At 41.1% G+C, this 22803-nt stretch overlaps 1 protein-coding gene across 2 annotated transcripts in view; it reads left to right on the top strand.

The window, feature by feature from the left end:
• cdh23 (cadherin-related 23) overlaps nt 1–22803 on the top strand; it is a 294684-nt gene that overhangs the window by 109278 nt on the left and 162603 nt on the right. For both annotated transcript variants that reach the window (XM_077196907.1, XM_077196908.1), the window contains exons 7-8: nt 21894–22088; nt 22189–22317. In XM_077196907.1, the coding sequence (XP_077053022.1) occupies nt 21894–22088; nt 22189–22317 (324 nt within the window). The remainder of the gene's footprint in view (nt 1–21893; nt 22089–22188; nt 22318–22803) is intronic.

Below are 22803 nucleotides of genomic sequence, written 5' to 3'. Positions count from 1 at the left end.
TTGCACACACACATTGATAATCGCTGTGTTTTATTGTTGGCAAATGCAACCGGATCAAAGAAGTAACTGAAGGCGGAAGGAATTTGGCATCTCTTTGTGCAATGCACCTTTTGTATGATAATCAGCTCTCTGCCCATTTGCATTTAATTCTATTAAAAACACAATTCACCTGAATTGAATGGATAGAGGGAGAGAAATGAGACCAAGAGATATAGGAGACACACAGAATGAGAAACAATGTTTATACGGTAAATTTGTTTTTCTTAGGGAGATGCTTTCAAAGCTGTTTTATTGGATTGTGTGACTTCTTTAATGAACTTTTCGGCCCAAAATAAAAATTGTCATTATTTACTCTCTTTGAGTTATTTCTTTTTGTTCATGCCATTTTCATGAATTTTCAGTCTATTTTGCACGTTTTCTTCCATTCATTGAAAACAATGTACACTGGTCAAGCTCCAAAAAGGACAAAAAATTCCATAAAATTAGTTCTGTCTTATCGATTACTCATTTCTTGACATGTGAAGACACATTTTACTAGGTTTGTTGTCAGCGATGCCATTTTAAGTTTAATATGTAGCAACATGAATGAGATTTGAGAGCTATGGTGAATAATGTGAATAATGGCTTAAATTTAGTCAGAAAACAAATCATAAACAGTAAACCAATTTGATGATATTTTTATGGTGCGTTTTTGGAGCCTGACAGTGTCTGCCCCCCTTTACTTTCATTGTATGGAAAAGAGCTGGGACATTCTGCTAAAAAGTCGTCTTTTTTCTTCTGAGGAAACTCAAAGGGTGATGGTGAGTAAATCATGACAAAATTTTCATTATCATCTTTTCCCTGTCTTTTCCGTAGTGTTTCTACAGTGTGTCGGTCCCATGTGTGGGTCTGACCCTGGCTCTCTCCCGCTGAGACACAAAAAATAGGATGAATGAGAGTATGAAAGAGTTTGAATGATTGAGGCAGAGGAATGGGAGATGGAGGGTTTTTCTTTGTGGCGTCCTTGTGCTCTCGCCATGAGGTACCTAAATAACATCAGTTTTTTCTATTTGTGCATCGTGTTCTCTCTCTTTTTTATTCTCTCTGTGTCTCTCGGCCTTCCAGGCTCTTTCTTGATTATCTTTCTTCTTAAATACACAGCACAGACCTTTAGCAACCAGTCAGCCGTGAGCTGTGTGTGTGTGTCTGTGCGAAGCCTATTTGATAGAGTATATTTCTTCACACATATATTTCTATGCTGCTCTTTAAGCTTCCATGTGTCAAAGCATCCGTGTGTATTATATGCTCAGTGTTTATATACACTGATACTTTGCTTCTGTCAGTGTGCGAGGTAAATCAATACATAATATGTATATTTAATTTATTTAAAATATTTATACATTATTATAAATTGCATTCAAATTATTTTAAATAAATTAAATTTAATAATTGTAAAAACAATTTAAAATTATTTAGTTTATTATTTATGTAATTGATAATTTATAAATAATAATTATAGAAATATTATAAATAAATGAATTCATGAAAAAAAATATATAAATGAATATGCTATGTTATATTACATTATATCTAATTTAGTTTATAATAAATATAATGTATTTAATTGGTTAAATTTGCTTGCCTAAAGCTGTTTTTACACTTGGTAGGATATCATTTTCTCTCCCTCATGTTGTTCCAAATGTGTATGAATTTATTCTCTTTCATAAACAACAAATGATATTTGGTCCCAGTGATGTCAAATCTGGTGCTATGCACCTGGCACCAATTTTCTAATAAACATAAGCGGGGCGGAGATCTTTGATATTTAAAAATCGTATTTTGGTACGATCGTAAAAAACTAATTTTGGTTTGCTTCTCATACACAGCTATTTGACAATAGCACGAGTCAAATCTTTTCTCCTTTTTGGCAGTCTAAATTACCTTCTATACAACTTCATAGACTATACCTTCTTGTGATTTACTTAATGTTCTTGCACATCTTTCATCTAGTCCTTCCTAACCCTTATTGATTTTGTTTGTTTGTTGGTAGATAAGCTGGTAGATGGACACTTGAAAAAGACACATTGTAATAAATTTGTGTCTGTGATGATCATTGTTTTAAAGCAGTGTCTCCGGCAGTGATACAAATGCTTGCACGTGGTATCAATTCATATGGGCTGAGTTGCGTCTCATGGGTCGCCGTGGCCCTTGTGAATTGTAGCATACCATTGCATGGGCGTTCAGTGTAAGTTTTGATTGGGAGAATCAGGAGAGACGGATGAGAGAGATGGAATAAAGATGTGCAGCCCCTCCAGCTAAGAGCCATTTCCATCAGGTAGAGGAGGAGAGCTGTTCTTCTGCTTCATTACTCATCTTTCACTCTCTCTCTCTGCTCTGTTCTCGTCATGTTCAGGAAAGTGGATGAGGACAAAAAAACAAAAAAAAAACAAAAAACTGGAGGAAAATGAAATATGAGTGTAAGAATTAAATAAATTGAAAATCAGATCTTGGGCAGTTTGGATGCAATGTGAATAAGAATGTGAATTCCACTTTAATACTTCTCAGTCCTCTTTCTTTTTCTCTCTTTTTCTCAAACCCCCTCTATACTTTTCAAACACTAGTTCTATTGACAATTCGTAAATAAATTGGAAAGCATTTATTTATTATTATTTATTATGCTATTATTATTATTATAAAAAAAGCAATTAGTGCATGTAGAAAAACTCAGTATTCAAAGCAAATAAATCAGCTGTAAATGAGTTACTTCAACGTGAAACCGGATTCACCGAATGCATTTGACATTTGTAATTTGATATATCTGATTGTAACCAAGAACACATATTAAGAAAGTAAATAGGGTCCATGTTGACGTTTAAAAATCATATGGCCAGATTTACAGAGAGCTCACACCAGCACAAACCCTCTTTTGGTGATAAAGAGCAACTCTGGATTTACTGAAAAACTAGCGATCAAAAGGTTACACGTTTTTTTTCTGGCTGATTTTATTTCATATGCATTTGTAGGAGTTCCCCTTTCAAATGCAAAATTTATGGGAGGAGAATATTTAAATAAATCCCGGAACATGATTTACTAATGTTTGCGGTAGTCAATTTACTGGTATTTGCGCCATTATGTAACATCCCAAATAAGCATGTCTTTTGCTTTTACACCTATTTTATGCTTGACCTTGCTGCATCTGTGTTTTTTTAATTTGTGCATTGTTAGTAGATAACTCCCACTGTGCTTTTATGGGTTTGCGGTCTCATGTTAATTTGCCCTGTTCAGTAAATCTGGGCCATATTTGGTACAGTAGATTATTGAAGGTGATTAGTGCAGTGCATATGATGTCGTGTATGTGCCACCAGACTCATGTCTGAGCTACAAATAGAGGCTTCAGTCTTGTAGTTTGTTTCATTAGAAAGTGCACATGCTGTTGTGTTTTCCTCACCAGGAGGTGAAGGTGTTTAACCCTCTGGGGACGGATTGGGCGGTACCGCCCAAAATGACATACTTTTACAAATGTGCAATTATCTTAAAAACTATTAATGATAAAGATGTGCGGTCTTTTTTGCCGTCTTCCTCAGATTCTGCTGAAAACAGTGATAACAAACTTACCCGGCTTGTATACACACGTCCTTGTTGCGCAATACCACTTCGTCAAAGGCCAATGAAATCGATGTTGTTTGGCAGATTCACGATCAACAACCAATGGAAAAATTGCCGATGGAGGAATATTTTTCTTACCCAATCAGAGGAAGGTTACCATGACGTATTCTAGCAAATCGGAGGACTCTGTAGCCTTGCAAGGGGTGGTACTATATACTATTACGCAAACAGCGTTGAGTGGCAGAGACGACAGAAAGCGAACGGACTCGTCGAGTATAAACAAGGCTTTACGGAGCGAGAGCGCACAGAGATATTAGAGAGAGACAGAACGTCCTAGTTGCGTATGCAACCCACCGTTCCCTGAAGGAGGGAACGAAGGACGTAGTCGACGGTCGACTGAATTGGGATCTCGCTAGAGAGCCTATCCTCTTCGAGTACTATTGAACGAGCCAATGTAATTGGCGTGCGTGATTCGCATCACACACTCCGCCCCCACGGCACGGGTATAAATACGGAAGTGGATGCACGCACTAGTTGCTTTTCGCTGAGGAGCCGAGAGTAACCCGGGGTCAGCGGTGGTCCAGCGGTAGTGGCAAGGGGACTACGTCCTCCGTTCCCTCCTTCAGGGAACGGTGGGTTGCATACGCAACCAGGACGTTCCCTTTCAGTCGATAACGTCAGACGTAGTCGACGGTCGACTGAATTGGGATAACCTTTGAAAACGCCACTAACGCTGCCACCTTCCAGTGCCTAAACCAAAGCCTCCTGATGCCCCCGCAAATTTAAGGCGGGGAAGGACAGGGCTTGGGCCCAGGGAAGTCACTGCTGTTCCTACAGGACCACTGGGAAAGCGTTCCCCGTACATTGGAAGGAAGGGACGCTGCGGAAGCCACATCCAACCCAGAGGGAGGTAACGTGGAGAATACACATATGAACTGGGCGGAAACCGGGCAGTCTAACATATGGAATGTCACTGGGGTGGCTCCAGCCTAAGACGGGGGGAGACACATCGGACAGTGACGGCAGAGAGACTCTGCCGAGGGAAGACACGGGCTCGCCGCAGGGAGCCGTATCGTGGAAGAATACACATATGGGGTCGCCGTAGGGACCGCAACATATGGACCCAGCCTAACACAGGTTCCGCACTGCTTACGAGTGGTAGGCCTAATACCAGACGTTCCGCACGTCCGACGTCGGAGGGGTGTGGAGGAACTCAACAGGGTTCAATTTTAAGGGAACTCAACTGGAGTAGAAAGGCGCACGTATCCAGTCCATAGGAGGGGAATGGCGCAGCAAGCCGACACTTGAACCGGGCTCACGGTGAAACTGGCTTCATGAGAAGGGAGCCCACGGGAAGCAGCGGTTCAACTAGGTGTCGTCCAGCCCCCAACTCTAGAATCTGTTTAGCAAAGCATATCGTCAACGCCCAGGCGGAGCACTTTACACTCATCATAGAGGAGCTCAACACCTAAGTGGACATGTTGCATCTCGGATTTTTACCGAAATGAAGGCAAGCACTAAGTGCAACTTTGCATGGAAACAGCCTTCCCTCTCTGATGAGTTCCAACAGATATTTGTAGAGCTGGTCTGAGGTCTATGGCTTGCATTCTGTACACGTCCAAGCGAACGGACAGAGAAGCCAGGGCTGGATCTGCCTCCTCCAGGGCAGCGCTTGCAGGCTCACCACCTGCTCCTATTACGGGAGAGGTAGGAACCTTGGGCACAATCCGAGCCGGGGTCTCAGCTTCTGAGAGTTAGCCGGCCCAGACTCCAGGCACAATATGTTGACCGAAAGCGAGCAAGTCCCTACCCTCTAGTAGAGACCACGCGAGTATGAGAACTGATATAACAGAATTTTTAACTCACTGCCTGCAGTGGCTCAGGGGCGGTCTCTGCAGTGCAGTCGCACCAGGGACAAGGCCCAAGAGGATAAAGAGGGACGCAAGGATTTACAAGACCTTGCTCCTCAGGAACCTGACGGTCAGAACGTGCTTCTGCACACTTCTGCAACACGATGAGCGTCGTTTAAACACCGAGGCAACATCATTTTGAGGGTGAAGGAAAACAGCCTACTCCAACCCATTTTGCCGGAAAGAGAGCACTGAAGTGATCGAAAGCTTTCAGGATCTCCTCTGGAGAGAAGACGCACTCAACGACTAGGTTCCACTTCTAAAGGCGTAAGCACGCTATCCATTTCTAGGGGGTGCTCGCAGAAGTGATGGTAACTATCACATGTCCCTGTGATAGCCACCTGAACCTCCGTGTTCAGATTTAAGACCGCCCGGAATCTCCGGGGGAAGAACGCGGGTGCCATCGTGCCCCGTCCCTGAAATAGTTTTCAGGGGAAGTCAGGAAGGCTGTCGATGGGAACCAGGTCTAGTTGGGCCAATAAGGGGCAACTATGAATACCTGTTCCTCTCCTGACTTGGCACGTAGGTGCAAGCGACGGGCGCAAAAAGACAGGAGCATTGCTCAACACAACATGTGAAGATCACTGAGCTTCAGGAGCATTTTCTGCTCATCACCTGAGTGTGATAAACTCACTAAGCTTCAGGAGCATTCCTGCTCATCACCTGAGTGTGATAAACTCACTAAGCTTCAGGAGCATTTCTGCTCAACCCTTGAGTGCGAAGAACTTCACTGAGCACCAGGAGCATTTCTGCTCAGCACTGCGTGTGATGAATTCACTGAGCTACAGGAGCATTTCTGCCCAACACCTGAGTGTGATGAACTCACTGAGCTACAGGAGCATTGCTGCTCAACACCTGAGTGCGATGAACTTCACTGAGTTTCAGGAGCATTTCTGCTCAACATGAAGTGTGATGAATTCACTGACTTGAGCAGGCGCAAGGCGACCATGAGTCGCTTTTAGAAGGCTCACTGGGGTCAAACGCATTTCTGCGGGCCCCTGGGGCAGCTGAGAGCCAGTGTTTGTCCAAGGGTTGTCCGCTCGGTTTGTACAAACACTGGCAGGAAGACGAAACTGGAGGGGCAACTGAGAGGCCCCGGAATGGTCATGACCCAGCTGGACCCAGGGGATGGAGTCTCCACTTGCCCTGGCTATAACTGTCGTGAGGCTCGATGGCAGCACGATTGAGTAGAGCGGGAAGAGTGGAACAAAGCGTCCTCAGAAGCTTCTGACTCCAAGGAGGAGGTGACGGGTGAGTTGTGACATGTAAGTGAAACGGTCACAATGTCTAACAACTCGAGGCACGAATGCCCGTGTAGTCGAGGGTCGCCCAGGCCCCCGTTAAAACACGCCCTTTGTACATGGCCCCTCTGTTGAAGAGGGTTTGGCAGCAGACCGGGATGAACTATAGTCACACAGGGTGAGCTGCTCTGCCACGGTCACCTCGGGACTCGATCATGAAGCTAGCGCTGAAGCGGTCAAATATGGAGGAAGCAAATGGCTGCAACTACGATACACCCCAGGAACCTCTGAAAGTTCTTTCAGTGGGACCCTTTCTCACTTCAAACACCAACTGAATTCATTTTCATTGGAGAGACCTGTTAGACCGAGTCCATCTCCAAAACTGAAAAAGAGATACTCAGCCCGTGGGCGAGATTACTCTCTTCCAGTTGACCTGAAGACCCAACGGGCTCTGGAGCACTCGAAGGGAAGGACACTGTACCGATACTCCACCCTTACACGCAACCCACAGGATTGCCTGCGGTGCGGAAGGTAGAGATCTGTTTTTAAGCACATGTCTTTCAGGTCGGAGCTGCAGACCAATCTTGGGCCAAGATGGTCATGACCCACCACCTAGTAGCACGAAGAACGAGTTTACAACTGGCCTTCGTACCGGCTGGAGGAGCGGCTATATCAAATCCTTCGCCAGCAGGATAAGATAAGCACGCACAAGTCAGGAGCACTGCTCAACACTCGGTGTGATGAAGATCACTGAATTTTCAGGAGCACGTCTGCTCAACACCTAATGTGATGACTATCACTGACTTGAGCGGGGTAGCCGAGCCTGAGGTGGGGCAGCAAAGTAGAGAGAGTGGTGTTAGTGTGCTGTGCAACACTTACCTGTCTCCACAAGCGGCAGGGGGCGCGTGAGAAGGCGGATGACCGGGTCCTCGAACGCACCAAGCTGCCTGCTGGCGACCAAGGGGGAGCTGAGGGGTGTAAGGCTATACAGGGTCACACCCGCCAGACTGGCCCTCTTGGGACCCAGGAACAGATGAAATTGCTCTCTCTTTGAAGTGTGGGTACCGCTTGCCCCGCTTTTTTTTTTTTTTTTTAGGGAGCCAGCGGCGGAACAGACACACACACAAACAAAGGCTCCACCCGGCCCTCACCCGGGGGGAGGGAGTGATCGTGCCACTCCAAGAGCATCTCATCCATTCCTGGGCGGCCCGCTCCGGAATGCTTTCGCTGTCGCTTGCCACCTGGCCTGGCAGCGCCTGGAGCAGGCTGAGCGTCTCTACTGCGGCCGGCTCCATGCTGAGGCCTGGGTGGAGGCTGCTGCGGAGGGCCAGCAGGAGCGGCGGCCAGGGAATGGCCACGGCGACGAGCAGGCGGAGGAGCTGCCACCGGCGGCGGGTGGAGGCAGCAGCTGGCCACCGGGGCAGGATGTGCCGGATGACCTCCGTCTGCGCTTAAGCGGCAGAGAACTGTTGGATGCAGTTCTCCACCGCGTCGCCGACCAGCCCAACCTGGGAAATTGGGGAGACCAGGAACCGAACCTTGTCCGCATCCGCCATACCAACCAGGCTGAGCCAACAAAGGCGCTACTGGACCACCTAGGTGGACATCGCCAGACCGATCACGCACGCTACGACACTCATGCCCCGGAGGGTGAGGTCGGATGCAGTGCGGTGCTCACCTATGAGCGCACGGTCTGGATTACCCTCGTGCATGCCATGGGTGCCCTAGCCTGCAGCAACGCCATGGCACGCAAGAGCAAGCGGCTCACCCACAGGCTTTGTAAGCTCTGCCCGTCGGAACGGACGAAACCTCACAGGCCTTAGGGGGGAGATGAGGATCCCCCCAAAAGGCAGCAGCCGCCGGACACAGGTGCACCTGTGTCGACAGACCGCTCCAATGGAGGGACACCTCGCAACCCTTCACCGTTCCTCCATCAAGGGTAATGAGGGGGAAAAGCTATTCAGGCAGTTTCTGGCAGAGAAAGATGCTGTTCACCACCTGATAAGCTCTCCATGCATTTCGGGAAAGAAAGGCACTGGGGCGGCGAGCTGAGAACCAGCGCGGCCCGCCCCAAGATACTAAACTCCAGATTCCAACTGACACTGAACGGGACCCGGTGGAGGTTCCACTCGAGCCCGGCAGCCTCGGCGGCCCATTTCAGCGGCATGGTAATGGGGACTCGCTCTCCGCGAACGAAGGCGAGTCTCGCCCTCAACACTGCGACAGTCATGTTCCCACAGTGAAAACATGAGCTGTCCACAAAAGCTGTCTCAGCGTGCTGTAAGCCCAAACACGTGACACAACAGTTGTGACCATCAGAGAGAGACAGGGAACGACCGCACCCAGAAACGCACGGGCGGAATGACATCTTGAAAAAGACGCAAACGCACCCGTGTTGCTCTTTCAGAAAATAGGACCGTCACCAGTGCCGGAGCACACAGGGGAATGACCGCGGCAACACTGAACAGAGAACTGAAACAGTGAAGCACTCACTTTCCAGCCCTCTAACCAGCCATCAACACACACAAACATTTAGAAATTTGTTGCTGTTAAAACAGCAGTTGAGAGCTCAAAGCTCGCGATCACCGCTGCAATCGCGCTGTAGAGCACCAGCACTGGGAGAGTCTTCCTGAAGAACACCGACACACTCGCTCGTTGTAGACAACAGCACTCTCAGAGACATCAAACGATCGGCTCCGAAGCGAAAGGCAACTAGTGCGTGCATCCACTTCCGTATTTATACCCGCGCCGCGGGGGCGGAGTGTGTGATGCGAATCACGCACGGCAATTACATTGGCTCGTTCAATAGTACTCGAAGAGGATAGGCTCTCTAGCGAGATCCCAATTCAGTCGACCGTCGACTACGTCTGACGTTATCGACTGAAAGGGAACAATTATAATATATATATATATACATATATATATACACATACAATTATAGCATTATTTTTTGTTTTAGCACTTTTATGATGGCAAGCAGTAAACGATCTACGGTGGAACAAGCTCTGGAACAATTACTGGAGAGTGACGAGTAGAAAGCACTGCTTAGAAAATTCTAAGCATTCCTAAGAAAAACGCCTGGGACTATTTGTAAATAAAGTTAAATTTTTCATTGTTCTTTACACATTTTATTTAACAATTACACATGTCTGTCAAGCAAAGGCTTTGACAAATATATTTTTTGTTCAAAAACTGTTCACTATTTTTGTGTGATGTGTGATTTACAGAAAAATAAATGCCAAAAATCTAATTTCCGTTTTTTAAATTCTCTAGTTTATGGTACATTTTCACTCGTACTTCCTTTATAAACATATTACGTGTGCTTAGGTTAGCTTAGGGTCTTCTGAATCAATAGATACCAAACACATAGTGTTCCATCTCCATTACATATAGTTTATAAGCCCAAATCTAAAAATAGAGAAAACGGACCAAAAAGAGCTTAGTCCCCAGAGGGTTAAGGTCCACGTGAAGAACGTGTTGTCCCATGCCACTGCTCTACTTTTCAATTATTTTTGTATGTAAACCTGCTAGATGGAAGTGTTTGACCGCTGCGCTCGCTTCTTGCATCGTCTCGCGCATTACACTGCGTTCTAAATACACGGTGCTCAAGTTAAAATAAGTTCAACTTTTAAAAGACGCGTCTCGAGACCACTACCCTACGGTGTGAACCGGCCCTAAGCAGTGATGTGCAGGAGGCCGAGCTGCTTTCAGTCCACAGTCAACTCTCTTGTTTTGCTAATGTTAAAAGATTGTTGTCCATACACAGGACATCGATTGTTGTTGATGATCCCCATAACTGTTGTGTCGTCAGTTAAACTTAGTGATATGACTGTTCTTGTGGTTTCCAATGCAGTCGCAGGTCAGCAGGTGCACATCAGTGGGCTCAGTACATCGGAATTTCCTATGTTGGGATGAAAAGTTTTTTTGACAGCTGAGGCTTGTTGTTCCGAAAGACCAGCATCGATGTGGTCACTTCAAAAGAAGACATTTGTTAATAAGGGTCTAGAGAATGAAGGTATTGAACCCTGAACAGAAATCAATGAAGAGCATCCTGATGTAGAGTAAGTCGCTTTATTTTCCAGGTGATGTAAATGAGTCTTTCCCTGTAGTCGATCTGACACTGCACTGGACAGTTGACAGTTAGTCCGGGATATGATCGTTAATCTTTTTTTTTCCAGCATGTATTAATTATTTATTAATTATATTATTATTGAATAAAATGTCATTATAATTAACATAATGTTAATTTTTTTATTTACAGTTATATTTAACCTAGTCACAAGGATTTCAGATATGGCCATCTTTGTGTGGACATAATATAGGGTTCACCTGAGACACACACACACACACACACACACGCACACACACACACACACACACACACACACACACACACACACACACACACACACACACACACACACACACACACACACACACACACACACACACACACACACACACTTCACACTTGTGACTGTACTGTTGGTCTGAAGGGCGTTGTGCTTGTGTTCAGGCTGGATAAGGTGTTAAATAATTGATTAGCTCATTTCAGCACTGATATATGAGGTATCTCTCTCTGATGGATGACGGTGGAGCGCAGGACGTAAGAAAGATACTGATGAGAAATACAAGTATGGAGTTTGGTAAATGATTCCATTTTCAGGGAGAAATAGAGGGGGATAAATATGTGTGTTTACTGTGAATATGAGCCACTATAGGATGCATAAAAATGGTCTTACTGTATATCATCGCCATTTGTTAGCTTATTTGTTGCCGTCAGCATCTGATAGGTGTTCATTTCATTGTGTTATTTTCATAACACAAAGTGAGTAGATTGTGAACAAAGTTTAAATTAATCACTTGCAAAATTTCCTTTCCTGATGTAGGCGTCAAATTAAAACATATAGTTGCATTATAATTTGCATAATTTGGTAGAATGTATTTTCCCAACCCTCCTCAGGTTCTTTGAAGGGCAACCTGCTGTCTGTCTCTCCGTCAGTTATCTTTAACTGCAATGAATGTTTGTGGTGAAACTGTGCAGAGTTAGTTAAAGAGTGCGAGTGATGGGGTTGCCAACTTCAGCAAGAGAATAGTCCACTCTTTCAGTTTCTTTTTGGGAATGTAAGTAACACTAGTAACATTCTCCATTTTTTTTTACCTGATCAATATTTTGTTTGTTTTTTGACAGTAAGAAATTTAAATAAAAAATAAATTTTCCGCAAACTGAAGACTGTAGAAATTCAGCTTTGCCATTACAGGAATAATTGACATAAAAAAAAAAATCTAATTAAAAACAGTTTTAAATTATAATAATTTTTCACAATATTACTGTTGTTTTTTTTACACCAGCATATTGTACAAAATTAAAGTAAATAATAGCATGTTGTTTTAATAAATAAATTATAAAAAAATGTATCGTACATGTAGTATAAAAGTCTTGATACATGACAATATAAAGCTACATTTTTAATTTACAAAAATGTGGGTGCCCCTGGCATCAAACAGGTTAAACGCATTTTGATGTGTGATCACATTGATTTTGTCTCACTGCCATATGACATCATTGCCTGTTGTAAAAATAAATGAATTTTAATGGCATACTAAAATGTCACACACCATTACACAGATATCAGTTTAACTTCTACCCAGATAAATTGTAACACAAGAGAACTGTGACTGTACATAAATATTTTCAGATGAACAGATTTGAGTGTTTTTGAAAGCACCCAGTGCTAACAAAAGAGCGTAACTCAGCCAGTGTTATGTGAAAAAGTGTCTTTTACTCTGATAATTGTCCATTATAATCTGTATTTTAGCTGTTTGCTTGTAAAACACAATAACACGTGGAATGGTGTGGATAAATAAGCAAATATGTTTCCTAAAATACAGAATAATTATATATCATGTGGGATGGATGGCAGCAGAAGTTAGCGAGATGGAGAAAGAGAGAATTAGCAAAAAAGTGAAAGTCAATGAGGAACGTGACATTTTTGAAAAAGTGTGAAAAAGAAAGAAGGACAAAAGCGTATGGAAAAAGGTATAATCATGAGGCCTGTATCTGGGCTAGAGTGGGCGTTCGGGTCCGTATCTGTAATCAGTGCTGTATTGTTGTTAGCGGTCGGCCAGCTCTGCTTGTACCCTGCAGGGGTTTTACGGCTTTAGGCTAGCGCACTGCGTGATCCTGCCGCCGCGCCACGCTAGTACTGTAAATTAGCCCTTACGACTGGAGCCAGCCTAACTTTGAGAACATACGCACCGTGGACCTGCTCCTCACCTCGTCTATCACACAATGTCTCTATTAACCCTCCCAATCAATGAAAGCCTTCAGTACGCAAGCTGCCATTCACTCCTGCTCAACCTGGCTAAACTTGAACTTTCTTCTAAACCTGTATTCACTCCCCCGCACGCCCTTAACGCTGAAAAGGCCAGCTTTTCATATGTGTAACTTTAATCAACCCCCTTCCCTTGACAAAGCTATTGGCATGAAAGCGCTTACGGCAGGACATGCTGAGAGCTGTGCCAAGCTGCTAAAACACCTTTTCTGTTGTATAAAATGTAAAATAATACCTGGATTTTTTTAGCGTTTAACAGAAAGTCGTCAAACAAGAGAGTATGATTAACTTGTTAGAGTGGTGGACTGTTAAGAGACGTTCAAGCACAAAACGATTTTCAGAGACAAAGCGATCAGACGTCTTTTAAGTCAGGGCTGGTGATTTACTGTGGCATGAGCGACTACCAATTGCAGTGCTGGCAGTGAAGGTCTTGTGATACAGTTGAGCATGTTTAAGGATAAAAAACTTTATTATCTTTCAAAATTGAAAGATCACTAAGGAACTTTTAAAAGTTCCTTTTAACTTTGAAAAGGAACTTTTAAAAGAACTGCAGCTAATTATGACAATTATGACAACTCTATAGCGCCACCAGCAGTTAAAAAAATTAACATTGAAATGGTTATAACTTTTGAACCCTTTAATCTAGAAAAACGCCTGATTCCACTCATTATGGTGATCACAATCAATATCTCTTGAAAAGTACAGTATTCAGATTTTTTGCTACTCCTAATTCAAATCTTGTTCAATTCTTACAAAAATAGGCTCAGATGATCTTTGGACTGAGCTGCACAGAAATGACTGAACCGATTTTTTTATTCATCTTTGTTCCAAAGTTTTGCCTGGAATTTAACAAGGTCGACCCAAAATTGGTTCATAGGCTTTATCTCGGCCAAATTTTGATCAATCGAAACGAAAATTTGTGCGCTTCATCGGAGCCTTTCAATGGTAGGAAAGGGTCCATGCCAAAGTTAAGAACAGTGCCACCTACAGGTCACGAGATCTGGCAAATAGCTATTTTGGCCAATAACTTTTGAACAGTTTGTCAGAAAATCGTAATATTTTATAGATGTGTGTCTATAGATTCATTGCGTCATGCCGAATCTGCGGATACCAGTTTTGCCAGGATTGGATGAACCACTAGTCCGCCATTCTAAATTTTGTCATAAATTGCAATATCTTTTAAAATTTTTGACATATCTTTACATGTTTTGGTATGTATCATCATTAGCATGTCCTGAAGGTACATGATAAGTTTGAACATAGCGCCACCTAGTTTTCCAGAGATTTTTTGCAAAAATGCTTATAACTTTTGAAGACATTTCCAAATTTTGGTTTCTCTATATCGTTTTGTTCCCTGGCTAATGCCAATTCCGCTGTTGTGTCTTTTGCCATTTTCCAACAATGTGACTGTCAACCATAATGAAAGCCAATGAGCAAATGAAAAAAATTTTTTTCGCTACTCCTACAAATTTTGCCCAGTTTTGTCCAAAATCACACTAAGATGATCTTTGGACTGAGCCACACAGAAATTACTGAATGTTTTTTTGATATTCGCTACCAATCCCGAGATATTTCACTCTGAAGTTGACCTAGCCTGTGTTTGTTGCTTTATGGTAGTTAGCTTAGCATTATAATTGGTTATTTGTAAAAGTTGCTTCTGTTCCAGACATTTTTTTCTTTCTGAAAATTATCTGATCTACTGTAATCTGAAAATAAAAATTCATTTTTACTTGATTCTCATTTGAGCTATGGAAGTTAGGCCTCCTTGTTAATACACGTCTTCCCAGTGGTGCAATAAGATAAACGGCAGGCACCTGACATAGAGTTAGTAGGTTCGAGTCCTGTGTGCGACAAATTTATAAAATTGTTTGTAAAGTTGTAATTTCATCTCCTTTATTATCCAGGTAAGCATTGTTCTAATCTTTCTTCTTTTGGGATTAGAAATATGATTGTTTTTATTCATTCTATGTTGATTCCACCTGAAGTCTTGAGAAAGTTGTGTGATCAAAAATGATGATTATAGCAGTCATTGACTTCTGATTGCAATGTAAGCAGTTACATAAATTGGTTGTTTTCTTCATATTCATAATCATATACTCTTTTTTGCCTCCGTGGGTTAATTCTCATCTTCATATCTCTTTTTGTGCATTGTGTGTAAAGTAGTGAGCTAGAGAGCAGAAGTGTGTGATTAGAGGTTTGTGGTGGTCTAAGTAAACCTCTATTTTGTTATTTTTTCTGCCTTTTATATATTTCAAGTTAAATACACAAAGCTTTAAACAGAACACATATGTGTATTCAATGGATAGCCTTAACCCTAACATGAGGAAAGGAAACCAGGATTCACAAATTAGAAATAAGAAACATTAAGAATTTAGCAAATGATGTACCAGTTCCAGATCAGAACTGACCCAAATGCAATGAAAGGGATATACAGAACTACTTGCATTTTTTAAGATGCACATTGCTATGCTTTCATTACATTTGATGTCCTTACAATGCTTCATATGTTTGTAATACTTGCTGTGCTTTCTGTACTTCTTGTTTTCTGTATTTGCTGTGCTTGCTGCACTCTTTGCTTGCTTTACATGGTGTGCTTACAATGCTTGTAATAGACCTCCTTGACCGAGACTTGTCAGCCTCCACTGATTTAATCGCTGTCAGTGTGGATGTTAGTGAGTTAGAGATGTAGCATGGTGAGTGCTTAGTGAGTTCATTTGCTTTTGTCTCTCTGTGGTGTCAGGATAATTATCCCTATGGAGACTGTTTCATGTACAAGCTAATGGTCAGTGAATGCACAGTGAATGGTATAATGCACAGTTGATAGAAAATGAGATGCTCACTGATTGTTGTGAGAATGATAAGACAGGTTTAAGACAGACTGATTAATCTGACTATTTCACCAAACGTTTATTAATTTTCCTTTTCATAGTTGTGAAGTAAAACATCAGAATATGCAAATACTGTCATCAGTGATTGGTGCAGAGCGACTGGACATCTGCTGCACATTCAAACCGCATGCGTTCCATTTAGCAGCAGATGCTGAAAGCTTGACTGTGAAAACACAAATTATCACAAAATGAGTGATGAATTTGCCTTTGTCATACTGTCTGAATGTGATCTTAAACTACATACAGTTATTGAGAGTGTGAAGTCTGATTTTACAATGTTAAATTTAATTTGTTTTCTTAAATATTTATGTGATTTACATGAATGATATACAAAGTTGAAAATCATTTATAAAAGCATATATGCAGTTGTATTTATCATTATAATTTACATATTACCGTTCACAAGTTTGGGGTTGGTAATGTTTTGAAAGAATTGTCTTATTCTTACCAAGGCTGCATTTTTTTCTTCAAAAATACAGTAAAATTAACAACTTACTGTTAATGTGCACTACATTACATATTCATTATATATATTTTTAAATTCACTTAAGGTTAGTTCACCCAAAAATTACATTTTTATCATAATTTATTCACCCTCAAGTTGTTCTAAACCTGTATGAATTTACTGATTTATTATATAATCATATAATTGAACACTTTATATTATGCAGTTACATTATGTAAATAGATCCCTTTCAACAAATCTAACTTTAAGAAATTACTAATGATTACAATTTTAAAACTTACGTTCATTCTTATGTGGCATTTAAAAAAATCTAAGCTTGACAAAATGTCTTTGGTCATATTAACAGACATTAGCAGATACAGTTGTACATGAATTTAATAATTTTCTCAAAATAATTGTCTTTTCTCTATAGAAAGCTGCTACCGAGCTCTTGATGAAAACGATAAAATCGAGTATGATAGAAAAAAGAACGGACCGAAGATGATGGGGGAATCCCTATGATCCTAAACATTCATAGATAAATTGTCTCCTCTGATAGTCTCTAGTAAGACTTCAAATCAGTTAATGAGCTGATAAATGGGCTTGTGATCATTTAGAAAAATGATAATAGTAATTATAGAGCTTGAGAATATGTTGAACAGAGTGTGTGTTTGCACAGTGATCTTTAGTGGAATGTGTTGCTGTTCCTTTTAATGTTTGCCGTTCACATCTCAGTGTGAGCTTTACTCCACATCTCACTCTGATTCTCGCTTCTAATTTTAAAATTTAAAAATTTCTGTGAGACAGAACTTTATACATGAAGACAAATGGGCTACAAACAATAGGAAACTGTTAGGGCCTCCCACAGGAGATCGATCTACCCTGCAATCTACTCTATCTTTGTCATTCAGACCAATCAGTTTCCATGGGCCTTACACCTGTATGGGCTATTCAGTTTCTATAGGCCATTTGGTTCACACCTCTACTGACACTGTTTCAGTTGATTGCATCTTGAGGCACAGTGACAATGTAAATGCATCTGACTAAAGTTAACTGAAAATACACATAGGGCCCTATTTTAACGATCTGAAACGCAAGTATCAAACGCAAAACGCAAGTAACTTTGTGGGCGGATCTATTATACCGGCGGGATAAATGACTCTTGCGCTCGAAGCAAATCTAATGCGTTGGTCTGAAGTAGCTACATTACTCATAGGTGTAGTTTGGGCGTAACCTGAAATAAACCAATCAGAGCGTCACATTCCCTTTAAAAGCAGTTCCATGGCGGATTGCTATTATGATGGCGGATTTGCCAGGCGCACGCCAGGAGCGGTTCACAGCCGAGGAGACCGACGTTCTCGTCAGGGCCGTAAAAGACAGGGAAGTGACATTATATGGGGATGGGAGAAACCCACCCAAATTAGCTTCGTTTCAACAGGCATATAATAATTTGAGTAAATGTGTAAGCTAGATTTATGCCTATTATTTCACATCTTCATGGACACCACAATCATTTTCCTCACATGGTAATATTTTTCCTTGTAATTATGTATGGTTTGCAAAAATGGGAACTGCTGTGTCTGTGTAAATGAGAGAAGCAAAGTGTATGCGCGTTGTGCACACGCTACATTATGGCCAAGCATGTTCCCTTAAATAGCATCTGAATAACGCTCCACTGACTTTAGACTAGGTTTTTCCTGGTCTGTGGCGGATTTGTTTTCTGAAACTGCAAAATAGCACCAGGGAACGTTTGCGCCGGAACACGCCTCCTCTTTTCGCTGAACCGCCCCGGGAGCAAAAGTTCATTCCCTAATTTACTAACATGTGTCTTTGAAGGGAAAAGTCTGCTGTGCGTCTGGTGCAAAATAGGAATGATACATGCGTTTGGTGTATAAAGTCAATTGCGCGTGCTGCAAGATAGGGCCAATAATCTTTCAGTATGCACATAGGGAACAGCACTGTAAAATAAAGGGCTACCGAAATTTGTTTCACAGTCATACTTTGTAAAAGTGGCACTAACACCAAAGTCATGAGTTCGATTTAGATAAAAGCATTTGCCAAATGCCTAAATGTAAATTTGAAGTGAGATTCAGTGTGCGATGTGGAGTAAAATTCACATTTATATGAAATCACAGACGTTGGGTGATAAGAATTGTAAGTCAAACTCTGTTTAGAAAACATGTCTCGTCTGAATAGGACTATTGTCTCACTCTGAATATCACTTCACTTCGCTCACTAAATCTCACTTTCATTTTTCACTCTGAATCTTGCTCTACTTATCACTCTGAGACTGCTTTCACACTGGCAATTTAGTTTGAGGCTGCTTTCACACTGGCAGTTTAGTTTAAAACGGGGCAAGGTTCAATGAAAGTTCAGTGAAAAATTGCTAAAGTGAAAGCCGTCATAAGGACTCGGGAGCGCACCGAGGTAGCAAACCCGAGACTACCTGTAGGAGGTGGTCTGAGTTCAGTTGCACTCGGACTGTGGCTTGATTAATGTCAATGTGAAAGCAATTCGAACTCGGGGAGTGACTTGTTCAGGAAGTAAAGTAACCTGTACATGCACACAAAGGCAAGTAAGAGCTGTGTGTGTAAACCTCACTACCCTGGCCTCAAGAGGAGACCCAGTTCGAATCACACTCGGAGTGGGTTGAGTAGGACCGGTTTAACGATGCACATATAATAAATCCAAGTGTCATTCAATCTGCTCCGCATAAAAGCATGAAATTAATACAAAACACGATATATTGACCCGTTTCCGTAAGATGAATGCAAATGCACAGAGGTTCAATAGAAACAAGTAAGTGTTAAACCAGACCGTGCTAAACTATAAACTTGATGTCACTCTTTTTTCCTATGGTGTTTTTGTGTAAACTGATTTTACTTGCGCCACAATATAAGAGCCAGAAAGCTAATAATAAGTATCCTTTTCTCTCCTCCCATTTCCCTCTTTCTGTCTTCCTGGTTTGGGAATAATCTTCTCTAACATACTGCAGTTGAAAGAGGCTGGGGAGTCCCTGCTGTATTTGAGGTTCTTAATACTATTAGATATGCCTCTCTCTCCCACTCGTGCATTCTTTTCTTCCTTCATTCTTCTGATTTGATATTCTTGCTAGGCTTTTTTCCTAACCTCAAATCTTATACTTGAATACAAATTTCTTTCTCAGATCAAACCCCCCCCCCATAGGTGGGAATGTTGTCCACTTGATAGGTGAAAATAGTCTCAATAGATATGAAAAATTACTTGATTAAATAGCTAAAACTCAAAGTCTGTATTTTCATACACATGTTTGCAGTTATTGATTGGAACAATAAAATAAGTGTTCCAGTTTCCTCAGCTGACCTGAAGGGGATTGTTTTTGAGGTGCATGAACTTTAGCGTGGAGGAGCTGAGGGCAGCTGTGCAGTGAGAGTGTGAGAGGACATTATCAGGTCGAGGCAAGAATTCACTGTCCACATCTATCTTCATTCCTTCTTATGATTCCCCTTTTTTCTAATCCTCTTTTCTGTCTCTTTTATCTTTGTCCTTTATACCTCTCATGCTTTCTTTTTCTCCAATAGTTTATCTGAATCTTTTCTAATCCTTTCTTTTCAAAGGATGGATATCTCCTGTTTTATTGAAAGAGATAAAGAGTGAGTGCTTGCTGAAGTACAACTTCTCTCTCTCAGGAAGGATCTGGTTTACTGTTTTGGAATGGGAAGTGTCTCTTTCTCTCTCTTTTGTTCTCATTCTGTGGCCGAGGGATTCTGGGAGTAATGCGGTGACACAGCTTTATATGTAAATGGCATATATAAGCATGAATAATGCAGTTGGCAATTCATAGTCAGTTGTGACTGTCTACAAGAGTTCTTGAAGTTGCATTTCCTTTTCCATATAGACTTGGGCTGCGTCCGAAATCACATTCATATTTTTAACAAATAATTACTTCACGACCGTTAAAAATTTTTATTGTATAAATATGTGTAGTTTGTTTAATCTGGACGTTTTACATCTGCCATGTTGTCATTATCATGTGACCTGCCAGCATCAGTTGCGTGGCTTTACTACCATTCATAAAGCCTCATGGGATAGTAAACATTGTATGCACACTTCAGAATCTTGCCAGAAGTAGTAGGTCAGGTGGATACTTTTTGCCTGCTGTTTTATGAGAAAGGTGAATTCACACAGACTTCTTTCGTCACATACTGTTTTTTAACTACTATATAATAGGGAAGTATACTATTTCGGATGCAGCCTTGCATTTGTCAAGTGTAGCTATGTAAATATATACTGTATGTATAGATGGTGTGCAGACGATTTGTAGACTATCGTTTATGTTAAATGTTTAGGGTCTGTACTTTAAAAAAAAATGTTTTTAAGGAAGTCCCTAATATTCACCAAGGCTGCATTTCTTTGATCAAAAACTCCAGTCCTTAGTGTCACATGATGCTTCAGAAATCATCGTCATCTTCGTCATTCGGATGAGACATTAAACCGAGGTCCTGACTCTCTGTGGTCATTAAAAATCCCAGGATGTCCTTCGGAAAAAGAGTAGGGGTTTAACACCTGGCATCCTGGCCAAATTTGCCCAGTGGCCTCTGTCCATCATGGCCTCCTAATCATCCCCATATATATATATACTGATTGGCTTCATCACTCTGTCCAGAATGCAATCTGTCAAGAATATATTTTTGTCAAAATTTACCCCAAAATCAAAATAAAGAAAAAATAAATTATATTTTGCATAAAGAAAATGAATCCCATTTCCGGACAATTACGATTTTTTGCACATTTCACTCAAAATTCTCAATTCTGCAAAAATATTATAAAAAAATAAATAATAATAAATAAAAATTGTTTCTAATTACTTTAATGTTTTGTCTATTTAAGCTGTAAAGTGTTTCTATATCATAATAGTATTTATTTTGTATGGCTTTTATGTTGATTTAAATAAATATATATTACAGTATTGTTTTTACAGTAATGCAGTACTGTAATGAGAACCAGCATTGAAAATAATAATGAGAATTATTAAATGTATAGATAAAGAGGGACATGACGTGTATATATTGCTATAAATAATGTTTTTATATATATATATAAATAAAACAACACTACATTATTTTTGTAAAGTAGAATTTTCAGACTGACTTGTTTTAGTGTAAAATTTGACCTGGACTAGTTTTTATCCAATTCACCCATTTTGATCTTTCCCTAAAGATAATGTATAAATATTGGGTTAAAACTTAGGGAGCGTGTGAAAATGCTCCTCTAGCATTTTAGTGTGTGTGTGTGTTCTCACTGTTGCTGACAGACTGCATCATGTCTCAGTGACAGCAGGGGTCTGATCATCTCAGACGTGTGTCACTTACTGACAGGTGTAATGACAGAGACAAGAGCTGTCACTCATCATCTGAAATATGCTTAAACACAGCATTAAAAAATGCTGCTCATGCAAGTAAGATTTTATTAACATTATCATTGTTGTCTCTCTCTGTGTGTGTGTATAGAACACTCCAGTCGGAACGTCAGTGTTAATGGTGAATGCGACAGACCCGGATCAAGGCGTGGGTGGTAGTGTGCTCTTCTCCTTCCAGCCTCCCTCTCGGTTCTTCGCCATTGATGGAGCCAGAGGAATCGTTACTGTGACGAGAGAGCTGGACTATGAGACGACAACCAGCTATCAGCTCACTGTTAATGCCACGGTTAGAAAACACACAGTAGAGCTCTACATTGTCAAATGATTGTGTGGAACTCTGTCAATATCAAAGCTAAATAAAACATGTATTTGTTTTGTTGTAACAGGACCAGGATAAACGCCGTCCGCTCTCTAGTCTGTCTAATTTGGCAATTACCATCACTGATATCCAAGATATGGACCCCATCTTCACCAACCTCCCCTACAGCACTAATATAATGGAGGACTCACCACCAGTCAGTAGTCTTACTTTGTACTTAATTCAGTAGTGTTTTATAACAGTGGGTGTTATAACATTTGACCCCACCCCCGAAAATATATATTTAATTATTATTTATAATAAATATTTGTATATTATATTTTATTACTTATGTACTTACATTTGCATTTTTCATATTTATTTGTTTATTTACAATTACTATTTTATTTATCTATTTTCATCACAATTAAGAAAAGGTCTCTCTCAAATTCTCTAACTACTTAAATGTGTTTGTAATTTCCATTTTTCTCATTTGCAAACCTGGACATGTCCTGGATAATTTTTTCGTGAGATTGTTTCAGATGGATTGGCACCAAACCTAGTGAGATGGCTATGATGACAGCATATTTTGGCCTCATAAGCATGTTAGATAGGATGGAATTTTACTTGGTTTTGATTCACAGCCAGGTAATATTTAGATAGAACCCATAAAACAGTAATATATGTAGGAGGAAAAAAGTAA

The sequence above is a fragment of the Siphateles boraxobius genome, unplaced genomic scaffold (genome assembly GCF_051911475.1).
Source record: "Siphateles boraxobius isolate OS27281-9 unplaced genomic scaffold, OSU_SipBor_1 37, whole genome shotgun sequence".
Classification (NCBI taxonomy): Eukaryota; Metazoa; Chordata; class Actinopteri; order Cypriniformes; family Leuciscidae; genus Siphateles; species Siphateles boraxobius.
The sequence above is the reverse complement of the archived record's forward strand: the minus strand, read 5'-3'. Positions and strand labels throughout refer to the sequence as shown.